At 40.9% G+C, this 12,692-nt stretch overlaps 1 protein-coding gene across 2 annotated transcripts in view; it reads left to right on the top strand.

The window, feature by feature from the left end:
• Positions 1 to 328: 328 nt before the first annotated feature.
• The window catches only part of sfswap (splicing factor SWAP), an 80,981-nt gene continuing 68,617 nt past the window's right edge, over positions 329 to 12,692 (top strand). The window contains exons 1-4 of one of the 2 annotated variants that reach the window (XM_050053580.1): positions 329 to 697; positions 2,337 to 2,500; positions 5,974 to 6,105; positions 8,187 to 8,263. In XM_050053580.1, the coding sequence (XP_049909537.1) occupies positions 498 to 697; positions 2,337 to 2,500; positions 5,974 to 6,105; positions 8,187 to 8,263 (573 nt within the window). In that variant the 5' untranslated portion in view covers positions 329 to 497. Of the gene's footprint in view, positions 1,885 to 2,336; positions 2,501 to 5,973; positions 6,106 to 8,186; positions 8,264 to 12,692 lie in introns of both variants that reach the window. The other variant, XM_050053581.1, reaches the window with a different exon arrangement.

Here is a 12,692-nt window from a genome sequence, read left to right as displayed (position 1 = left end):
CCACTAATGAATCAGAATAAATGCTCAAATGTGGCCTCACATTCACTGTAATGTGGGTTGCCTGCTTGATCAGCTCAGTGCGTTCAGTACAGCTGCAACAGCCCAGTGTAACAGTTAGATACATTCACCATCAGCACATTCGACAGACGTGAAAACTAAACTGGCAAAAATACGACTCACATATATAATTTATAGTGTTTGATAAAACGAAAAGGCTTCATAAAATACTTTAGAGCTGTGATGTGATTTATTTTACATGAGGATACGTTTAAGTAACGCTGACAAATTGCCATAAGTGCGGACCGGAAACACAGCTACATTTACTAGCTTTCCAACATGGCGGCTGAAGGCTCGTAGAATTTTGTTTTGGGGTAACATATCACGGATTATCGTAACATTTAGGTCACCTATGAGCTATTTGGCTCTCAGATAACAATTACTACACCTTCATTGAAATTTTTTAGCGTAGTTAATTTGTTTTCACGAGTAACTGGGAGATGTATCGTCGCGGAGCGGCGAAGAAGGACCACAACAACAAACCGGTGAAGAAGGATGTGAGTGACAGTGATAAATACGCCGACCTCTTGGTGTTCGGATATGCCTGCAAACTGTTCCCAGACGACGAAAGGGCTCTTTACCACGAACATGGAAAACATCTTATCCCATGGATGGGGGACAAGAGCATCATGATTGATAGGTCGGTTGAACAAACTTAGACCGAAACATTATGCTAACCATCTATGCTGTCCGTTAGCCTGTTTCACAATTCAAGGGACCACTTGGAGTTTGTCTTGCAGAAGCTTGGAAACACCTGCAACTGGCGACGAGTGTCTTTAATTCCTTGCCTGCTAACTTGTTTTTGGATGTGCTGAACTGACAACAAATGGTATCTGAAGTTTCTAGAATAGCATGTGAAGATGCAAATCCTTGCCAGACTTTGCTAACGTTAGCCACGATGCTGAAGCATCAATGTACACTCAGTAGCTAAGTTGATAGCTGAAACTACTGCAGTGTAACACAACACTGAAACAAATGGGGTGGACAAGGTTTAATAGTTTAAACAAAAAGTAAAAGTATTCATGTAGATAGGTTTTGTTGCAGAGCTGTGTCTATATGAGTGCGTTAGTTTTGCTTTGTACCTCCTAAACTGCCAATTATGTGTATTTTAGAGACAATAAAAGCATTTCAATTTCATATAATTTAAGACAACAAAGGTTAGCTTTTAGGTGGGCTTTGCATCTTGGCATGTTGGGAGAATTTCCTCTGGAAACTTTTACTCCAGGCATACACTACAGTAGAGTAAAATAGAGGTCAAAATGGAGTATAATGGAGAAGATGTTTCCTTCTTTCTGTCATTTTCAGATTGAGATTTGCAGAAAATACCAATATGTACACAAAGCGAATGACCTGTGCTGATATCCACAAGGCCAGAGCAAATTCTAACCAAGACTAAAGTTACGGCACTTAAGGTGATTCAAAATGTATCTCAATGCCAATGTAAAATATCAGGGTTTACCAATTAACAGAAGATTTAAATGTGCTTTCCTTTGTGGGTGACAGGGTGATGTTTTTTTGCCACCTCCATACAGAACATATAATAAATTAATCTTAAACTATTGAGCCTTTAAATTGTGCATTTATTCTTTTGAGTCACCTTGATCTGCAGTGGCCCAACTTGTGTTTCATTTGTACAGCATTTGTATGTGTGTCTTTATCACATAACCCAGTTTCTTCCCCAGCAAGGTAGGCTAAAGGGGTCCTGCCAAACCCCGAATGGCAACTACAGCACCCCATTTCTTTGTCTTCGTGAAGAAACTGCAACTGAGAAGTGGCGTAGAGGGACGAACCCTGGAAAATGTCGTCCATTTGGGTTCTTGCGGATAGGTATTTATGTGCTCGGGTTTGTGTGAATGTAACTCTCTTTGCAGATGTAGAAGTAATGATGAGTGTTACAGGGGGGAAATTGAACCCTGTAAGGTAAGAGGCGAGTTGCTTTGTTTGTTTCTCTTTTGTTTTTTGCTTTTGATGTAGGGTTGTTGGTTTGTAAGACTTGTCCAAGAAGGAAATAGCTGCAGGGAGCTTGCTAGGTTATCCTTAGAGCACTATCGACAATTAAGGCCCAAGGTTAGTGCATAATTTTGTTGTCTGTATTATGAGAAATTTTCACAACTTTCAGTATTTTACAACTATACTCATGACAGACTAACAGAGGTAGAGCATTTTTCAAGTTGTAAATTTTGGGTTTTAGGTCCCCCCTCATTTGGTAAGTAGGTCCATATTGTGTATAAAAGGCTTTGTCGACTTCCTTCTTTCTAATTCTTGCTATCATCCAACAGATACGATGGGCGTGGTCACTTACATGACCTTTCAGAGTATGACAGCGGGTCATGGAATACATCCTACCAGCTGTCGGAGGAGGAGGCCAGGATTGAGGCGCTGTGCGATGAGGAGAGGTACCTGGCTCTGCACACTGACCTGCTTGAAGAGGAGGCCAGACAAGGTGGGCAGGGTGCTAGTTTGGATACGTAACACACACGTGGCACATCTTAATGTCAGTCTGTACTTATTAGGTCATGTCGGATGGTTTCAAAGTAAATATCTGCTTGTTCTGCATGTATTTTAAACAAGACGTGAGAACCTTATCATTATGTAACTTGCACTACAGTTAGAAATTCTGTTTACTGTGTACAGTAAGTGTATTCTGTGCATGTATACTTTTCTAAAAACAAAAAAAATCACACTATTTATCGACTGTTCAAATACACAGAATGGAAAGACCTCTGGTAAGAACATAACCTACAAAAATGTGCCTTAAGACTTGTTAAATTGCTGCACCACATCTCTGTGTTGTTTCAGTGGCATATGGTAGCAAACAACATAAACAGCTACTATCCTACTGGCATATTGTTACAGCACTTACAAAAGGTCTGATGCTTGCATTCCAGTGGCAGATATTAATTCCCCACCAGCAGCAGTCTTGTCCCTTGTACTTATCTGGCAGATACTGATCCTTGCAGGCAGCTCTCACTTTGGCTTAATACGTTTGTGGAAGCCAAGGTTGCAGGGCAAGCCATAACGAAACACAAATACTGCCAACCTGGCGCAGCCGCATTGCCTCTGTCAAATTGAAATGCTCCCAAATCTTTGACACTTTGTGGTGTTTATTTCTGCCTTTATTACTGATGTCTCAAGTTAAAATGTTCACTTTTCTTCTTTGTGTTTGAGTTGATGTCCTGAAATGATTTAATCTCAGTGTCCTCTTTTAATGCTTCCCCCACGGACTAACATCTAACACCAGTATGACAGACAGAGTACAGCAACTTTGACAATTTCTGTGTACGTCTATACATCCAGGCTTCTTAGCAAAATCTTGATTTTTCCAGGATGGATTTTCGACAGCGTTACATCCCTTTCTAAAGCACTTTCAGCTTTCCATCTCTTTAAAAAAGACTGGCTTTGACTCTGAGCTCAACAGCTGCCATTTCTATGGAAATTACTTTCAACTCTTCGATACTTGCATCTCGGTCGTTTTACATTATAATGAAACAGGCTGTTTTGATGACAAAGCACCCTTCTGAAAGACAGACTTAATGACTGTAATTGAATTAATAAGCCACAGTTTTATGTGAAATATGGTGTCTTATGCCCAAACTGACAGGACAGAATGAGTCAGCTAATGATTTGTGTCACACGCACACACTTACGCACTTGCTGCAGAGGGTTCATCCCCTAGACTAGTTTGCCCTTGAATTTGGAGGCCTGACCCCATTCACTCAGGCTATTACCCATCTGTCCACTGAAGGGACAGCAGGAAAGCATTAGAAATATTGATATTTTTAGTGGCAATTTTACCCTTGCTTCTTTAATAAAGATAGAGTTCGCCATGAATTTCAATAGAAAAGGGTTGGTGTCTGGGGCCAAATAACCATGTATATTTATCCAGCGACCTGTAAGTACTTCTCTTTCAGTCTTTTCTATTGATCTGTGGGCTTGTGCAAGGATTTGCCATGACTGAGAATGAAATCACATGGCATCAATCACGATATTATTATTACTATATCATAAAGATCATCAGTTATTATGAGAATGCATGACTGTAAATCTAAAGTTTACTGCACCGTCGCTTACATTGGAAAGAACTGTCCAGGGGTCTTAAAATTTAGCCATTAATCACGAAAAGGATCCAGTGTGCATGCTGCTTGGGATACCAAATGGCTTCATTACTGAGAAATATGAAGAGAAGTTTAATAAAATGCTTAACTTTATGTGCAAGAAAATGCATACGTCTGAATTAGATAACAGAAACAGAAAATGTTTCTTCAGATCACTTGACATGTATGCGGAATTCTAAAGACTGTGTATTTCATAGAACATGGGAGCCTTTTATGTCCTATATAGGATTGAATATCTCAGCTATTCTTACCCGAGGGTTTATGTAGTATGGACATTTTTCTTTTTTTTAATATTATATAATGCCTGACTCTCTTTCATGTACAAGTGCTTGTATCAGTGAGCCGAGCTGAGCTGTTTTGTTTGCATGTTTTGTATGTTTGTGTGTTGTTTTATCTTGGAAAATCAATTAACATTTCAAACAAAATCCAGGGTTCTCAGAAGCATCAGTGTGTAACATGATCTGACCTCGATCTGACCCAACTACAAGGCATACTCTGCAAGTTTGAGCTAAATGGCTCCTGTAGCCAGGTGCAGTGTATATCCAGGGATGCGGATGAGTGAAATCAACAGTTGCTCGCAGCTAGCCACAATGAACCCAGGTCTGACCTGGACTAGCAAAGCAATACTTTGCCGATTCGACTTTCTTCAGGACCTTCTTGCATGTGGCTCGTAGGGTGTTTTCACATATAGTCCTTTTTAAACAAACCAAGTCAGTCCTCTTAAAGTGCACCAAAAAGTGGACTAAAGGACTCAGTTCTTTTTGAGTTCACATTGTCAGTTCATTTGAAAAAGGACTCAGTTCTCTTTCTGGTCCACTTCAGCTCTGATGGGGCCTTAGTCCTCTTTCCGTTCACACTATATATAATATATTTTGACATAGTTTTGTCTTTACTATGACGTGCCCCTGCAGGGCAGTTATGAAGCCCCTCGCTTCCAGATGAACTTAAAATTCGAGGAAAACCTTAGCGTTTCTGTGCTGTAGACTGCTGCCGTTTGATGTATTCCACATTTCACATCTGGAGATGTGTAGTATCTTTCTTGGACCAACCTACTACTGGTCCTGCGTCCTTGCGAGCGTCACAGGTTGATGTAGAGCAGAGTGAATCTGGAGCGCTTTCTGTTCACAGTGCACAGGTTAAGCAAACTGCACCACAGACTTGGGTGGTCTGAGTTTGGTTCACTTCAAAGGGGTTTGAGTTCTCTTGGAGTGGAGTCTTTCTGAGTCCGCTTAGTGGGCTGAAAAGGACCAAGTGTGAAAACACCCTTAGAGGTGCTTGTGTTTTTTCCTGTATGAGAAGAAACTAGGGTTGTCATGAGAACCGATACTTCGGTACCAAGTCGATGCCAACACGCAAAAAATACGTCAGTACCTGTTTGTTTTTTTTCAGTACCGTAAGTACCAGATACAACTTTGCCTTCAGCACGCCATGTCGATTCCTGTCAGAACTGACGGGGGCAGTATACGCGTGTCAGTCTGTGCCGAGGATGAGCGCCGAAGAACGCCTGTAAGCCATTGTCTTTGCTAGAAACAATGGCTTCTACAAGAGATAGAGCTTAGATAGATCCCAAAAAATCCAGCCCGACCCTCTCATCTTTCTTTCCATGGCAAGCCTTCGTCATGTTTGTTTGTTTGTTTGTTTGTTTGTTTGTTTAGTTTATTTTCAGCTTTCAAGTATAAAACACAATTACATGTTCTCCAGGGCTACATCGAAATGGAAAATCATGGTCAGTCTCTGCTTGCTGATTTAAATTGATAATCAACATTGTTGTAAATGTCTCTCCGTTGTATGTTTCCCACAGAGGAGGAGTACAAACGTCTGAGTGAGGCTCTGGCTGACGAAGGCTCCTACAATGCAGTGGCCTTCAAATACAGCGCTGACTACTATGACCCCTCTCAGCCCACTGAGGAGGAGGACGCTAACAGGGAATCTGGTGAGAGCACATCACTCACAAACTTGACTAAGGAGTTCAATAGTTAGACACTCTGAGATACTTTGTAGCAACTACGTGACAAAACCAGAAAAGCAAAACACTTTACACAGCTTTTAATCGTACAGCTAACACTGCAGAGGACAGGACCTTGCAGAATGGTGCTTCGTAAATGAAACGTCATTAGTCATTCAAAGTCATCACGTTACTGTATGCACGATCATGTCCTGGTCTTTGATACACCCCTTCTGTCCTTGACACGCCTGTTGTGGGATCTGTGCCATGTCTATGTTTTTAGCTGCTTGACTTTTGAGTTTTTTTTCCTGCCGCAGCCTGCTGTGAAGAACACAGCAGGTCTGTCTAATCCATTTCTTCTTCTTCTTTTTTTTTTTTAAATATTGTAATCCATGCGACCATCTGCAGATACACGCCCTCCAGGGGTGCTGCTGACGTTGAATTTCTGCCTGCAGAGCACACGGCGAACGTGTCAAACATATTTGAAATTTCACATTTCCTCCCCTGCAGTTGTAGCATTAAAATAATTACAATTTTTTTAGCCATGAGCGGAAGGAGGTTTGACATTTCGACTGCTAATCACCTGTGAACAGCAGCGTCAACTTCGGCTGTCATGCATCCATATCTGACTTGACGCACACACACACACACACACACCTACAACTTTAAATATTTGATGTAGGGTTTGCTGGAAGCACTTTGTCCCAGTCAGCCAGCGGCCTGAAAGAAGCAGACTAGCTGCCTCTGTCTCTGGGGAGATTGTAGAGCTGAGTCCAGAGTATGAATACATCTGCCAGTAGAATTTGTCCTTTGGGAGTAAGCCAGCAGGGGTCATCATGTCACAGCGGCCGTTAGCATCTTGAGCTACTGAATCCCTGCTACAGTTATACTGTTTTGTTCGTCGTCAGGTTTTGCCCTTCACTTCTTTAAAGTCTTCAACTGTATCACAAATCACACCCACCACAGTGCAAATGGAACGCCTGAAAGAAAGACTGTTTGGGCGGACAGATACAGAAACACGTAATCACAATATTAATCAAACAACTGACACTATTGTTGGCTCATAAATGAAAGCCAAATACGACGGAAGGCTAATTGCAGTATAAGTTCTCATCTGTTGTCTGTCTATACATGACTAATGTAGTTCCCATTGTTAACCTTCCTGTTAAATCCTGCACTATAGTAATTGTTACCCAGTCATCTCAAAATACACCCAATAATTTCATATCCTGTCAGAAAAGGGAACTTGATTTGAATGTGCAGTATATTTATCAGCTGAATTTATTTAAATGTACCCAATTCACCTTCACTGAAATACCTGAAATCCACTGTTGGCACTTCTATTCACCTCCGTGTCCCTGTATGCAGCTGCCGAGTCAATACGTGGCCATACTCTTGCTTTGAATAGAGAGGCACTTTATAAGTTGGTCACAGGGTAACTGGAAATGGTGCTGGACTGCCTTTAAAAATAAGAGTACAGACATTTTAATGGGCTGGTTTTAATGTGAGATAACGAAGTTTTACATAATACACCACTTTAGAATTAGCAGCCAAATACAAGCTAGTCAACCATGATAATAATCCTGTTATATAACTGAAGCGATGATCAAGAGCATGTCTTCTTTCAAAATTAGGGCAGAGCTTGGAAGGCCGTTATATTATCTAAATTGGAGCTGGGATGTGACATAAGATGGAGTGAACACATGGATGTTGTGTAGCATTCAGGTCCTGCAAGAGAGTGTGGGAAGACTGGCTTTTCTCCTCTACAGCTGCTGTGTCATAAATTAAGGGGCTTCTCACTTTTATTGCTGTGCAAACTCCCCACAGTACAACATTAAAAATGTTAATCTCGCTTCCACCTGACCTGTATATTTTTATCAAGTGCGGATGAAGGATAGTGGATGGAAAGTGTGGTGTTTCACAGAGATGTATTTGTATAATGGATGGAATCTCACGTTACTGCTCAACTGGGTCTATTTCCAGCAGGGTTTATTTACCTTTTGTTACAAATGACTAACAAGAGTTAATCTCATTTGTTTTTTTTTCCTAACGTCTCTTCACTTGCACAGAAGAGGCAGAGCCTGAGGAGAGTGAGGAACCGTACGTCGCTCCCCCAGGGCTCGCTATCCCTCCTGATGTGGAACTGGTGAGTATTAAATATCCATCTGGCTTACTGTTGTTGAGGCCCTATTGTGCTCTTACGCTCAGTATTTATACACAGCATATAAACATGCATATGTACAGTGGGTTTACACAATGACAGGGATGTGTGGAACCATTCTCCTAGTGGCAGCACACAGTGCATGCTGGTTCTGTTCAGCTTGATCCCGACTCGCTCTGACCTCGTGCAGACGTAGGCAGTGATAAACTCACAAGATCAAGGCGGCTGCAGTTTCTGGAGCCAGGCACAGAAATTGCTCTTCACTGGCTGCAAATTGTTCGGGTCTGATAAGGAATGTCTGGCTTTCCCTTGATATGAGAAATGTTGAATCAACAACATGATGTTTTATTAAAAGTCTTAATTACCATTAAATTTAACAGACTTAGACTGGTTTTGCCACTGTGAAGGTTCAGCTAACAGAATAAATGTGTGGTTGATGGCATTGTCTTCCACTCAGAGAGGCTGAGAACATCTAGTAGCTCACTCAGTGCTTAAAAAACCATGAAGTGGTATTAAACTTTTGGTCACAATTGTGATATGAAGACCGTAAAAATAAGGTGTGCATATGTGAACCCTGCCAGTCGAAGTATATGACAGTAATGGAAACTGTCTTGTCCTCTTTCTGTGTATTTTGAATATTGAGTAATGTTTCTAGTTGTTTGGTTTGAGAGGGAGAGACAGTAATTACATTCAGACAGCCTGTTATTACAGCGGCAAACTGATGTGATGGCACGCCTTGCATGAGAATTCTAAATGTAAATCTAGATGTATATGTAAATGTATGCGTGGATACTGATGTGATAATCACAGAGGGCCTATACAGTGTTCCCTCTAGATCCTAGGTCTTTAACAGAGGGTTAGGGAACCCGAGGGGGTTCTCAGGGTTACTGCAGGGGGGGCACCAAATTAATGTTATTAATATTTACATGATTTCAACATATTTTGCTTTTGCAACAGCTTATTTTTTATGAATGTTTCCTCCCTCACCTTGAAAAGCAAATATAGGTCAAGACTGCAGCCCGAGGCTGATATAGCCCTCTTCCTGACGACCTCCATCTGCCCAGTTTTATATACTATTTTATACAATATTCTGTGTGTGGTTGGCGGCCCCTGCTTTGTCTCTCTTTAAGCTGAAGGGTCCTTGGACTAAAAAACATAGAAGACCCCTGGCGTAGATGAACTGTCTTGGAGGGGTGGTGTGGACCAATTAATTTCAATATATGTATTTATATACTATGTGTGAGCACCTTATTTTGAAAAGCGGACTTCAGTACTATTCGGATGGGATTAGTTTTACATAGGGATGTGGACTAATGTCAGTTTACTGGAGGATGTCTGTAATATAAATGTCCGATTTGCACAGGACAAGAAATCTCCCTAATTCTACTAGAGATGGGAGTGGTAACTCTGTTTGCGCCCTGGCGTCACCTCCCTGTCGACATGTGCATGCTACGTTGCTTCCTGTATGTGTAAAAATAATCAATGATTAGCCCAATATGAAATATTGCCCATGATCAGGATTGTGTGCACACAATGATTAGCAATATGGACTTATATTAGGCCTACCTAACACAACCAGAAGTCTTGTGGCTCTGAAAAGTGCTCTCTTCTCGACCTTTTTGATTGGTCTCCCACGTAGGGCTATGCAATCATTAAAAGAATGTCCACTATCACGACTTCCAACAACACCGAATGCTTCTTCAAGTGCCTCCATCATCGAATAAACACTGAAAACTAGTTGTAAACATGGAAGAATGGTTGTAAAGAGGACGTGACGAAATATTTACAAAAATTTTACAGAGGATCGCGTTCACACGGGATTAATATTACCCGAGGTATTTTCTCCGGACCGTTTTACAGAAGGTAAAAGTCGCTGTAAATTTTACTGACGTTATCCGTAATGATTACAGACATGGCGTGTTCGGACAGGACTAAAATCCCTGGTAATAATTACTTTACCCCACGTCTCCACGTTGAACTAATCCCGTCCAAATAGGGCTAAAGTTCCGTGTATCGTAGGCTGTTTCAATCCATTGACCGTAAAGGTCAGAATACGAGTGCACTCCAACTTTAGTGGCAGCTGGTTTGACCACGGAGATTTGAGTGACAGCTGGCTTGACTGCAGTCTTTTCCCCAGTCAGCTCCTGTGCTTTTTGGGTGGTCCAGAGGCAGCATCTGCATCGCATGGCTGCCAGGTTGATGGTGTTAGTCTTCCTCAAAGAACTTAAACATTTTTGTCTGGTTCGGGGTTTTTTGTCAGATATTGTTTGGTTCTTGGAAGTGCATCCTGCTGCAACTCCATATGGTACAACTGCAGCCTTTTAAAGATTAAAAAAACTATCAAATGTTAAACAATCCGATGAAATAATATCACCGCAACATTCAGAAATGCAGTGCTTGAACTATAAATGGTTGACAGACATTATTTCAACCATATATGCAGTGACAATTATAGGAGACTGAGTACAAGCTGAATAGATTGGTCTGATAACATTTTTTAGAACTGGGATCAGGATGTGTTCACAATGTTAATATTTCTATATATTACTGTTTGAGGTGATAATCCACTCAGATCTTGAAAGATCTCATCATTAAATGACAGTCCAATCAATATCTATTCAAGCATTTGCTATGCACAGTGACACCTCTTTTTCTTTCCCTTTAAATGAAAGGTTTATGTATTGTATAAAATTATATGTTGTTACAGTTCTGCTACAAAAGAGCAGACATTCTCTGTATGTAGAAATATACATGTATACATACAGGCGAAGCTTCACATTGACATAACAACAAGCAGGGGATAATAGATTGAATTTTTTAAACTCCATTGCTGTTGCTTTGTTCCATCTGCTGTTTTTATGTCTAACAATCTTCCCTGAGGACCAGGCCTGTCCACAACAGGAACCCTCAACGACCCCTTTCAGCTGCCACTTTCTTATGCATGAGAGCAAAGACAAGCTTTAATGTTGACGTGGACTGTGTCCATATTCAGTATATAGCATGCTGGGTATAAAACAGCCAAAACACTCTTGTGAATACATGCAGAGCATAACATAACTGCCGCACATGATATGCATATAATATGAAATGTCGACTCTCTAAGTTGTGAGGGAATATCCTTCTGTCTGAAAACATTTCAGTGTCGTCTATCTGTCGTTAGTTTGAAAGACTATTCACATTGGAGTAGAGCTGTACCCATCTCAGAATGATGTCAGTTGACTCAGCTTTGGCTCTTCAATATGAATACTCATCAATTTTTCTTTTTCCATGAAGAGTTTGAGAGTTTGAACGGGCTCAGCGGGACGTTAAATGTGACAGTATTCATGTATTATAGGAAAGGCAAGGCAAGGCAGCTTTATTTGTATAGCACATTTCATAGACCAGGGCAATTCAGAGCGCTTTACAGAGCAATAAAATATAAAACATAATAAAGGATACAGATTTACAGTAAAAGAGTGAAGAAAAAAAAGATATAAAATGTGGAATGAATTAATTAATTCATATTGTAACCAAGCTAACTGCGCTAATGATGGACTGGAAATCTGCAAAAACATTTTTTGCTGAAACTAGACGTCAAACAAAAGCCAGAGGCTGTGTGCTTCTGAACAGAAGAGAGAAGATAACGTTACCTTGGAGCGTTATGATGCAGAGTCTCTGTATCCTGTAGCTGTCTGTACCAAAGAGAAGCATGAAAGTCAAGAGCACTCACTCTGCAGCAAAGTCTTACATCCCCAGAAGTAGGGGTGTGGCATATCATCTCGTTCATGATGTATAATTTTTGATATTCATATCGAGATATTTCAACTTGTTGACATATTGACGTCATACCGTTACCCATGGCAACAACAAGCTTGGTTGAAAGTGAAATTATTACCAACTCCATGGTAGTTTGAAAAAGAGGAGCAGCTTCAGTAGTGTGGAATAAACTGTGGCGTCCTGAATGTTTTATGAACAGCCCCGGACTTCTCAGACTCTTTTAGAAAGTTACCTTAGAGGGGACTCAGTCAGCGGCTCCTCGGGCAGCAGCACAGCGTCTCTCCTTCTCCTCTCTCGCCGTGCACACACGGGAGTCAATGTTGTCAAGTGATCACTTATTTTGTTGCAACTCTGTGTTCTTAAATTAGTAATACATACATACAACCAAAAAAAAAAAACAAAAAAAACCCTGAGTGCTCGACTTTAGGCAATCTTAGTTGACTGAGAGGTCTCCAAGTGATGATTTGATTCTCTGACTTTCAAGGGGCAGCCTTATATTGGAGTTTTCATTTTGATATTTGATAGTTGTAGCAGTTGTAGCAGAGAATAACAGGCAGTATGTGGAGAATGCACTCTTGGGCCAAAGTCAACCAAGGCATGATGCATGTCATGCTGGCTAACCAGGATGCAAATATCAGTAGTCTAACTGCAGTATACA

This window comes from Epinephelus moara, chromosome 9 (assembly GCF_006386435.1).
Source record: "Epinephelus moara isolate mb chromosome 9, YSFRI_EMoa_1.0, whole genome shotgun sequence".
Lineage (NCBI taxonomy): Eukaryota > Metazoa > Chordata > Actinopteri > Perciformes > Serranidae > Epinephelus > Epinephelus moara.
This window is presented reverse-complemented; position numbering and strand designations above follow the sequence as displayed.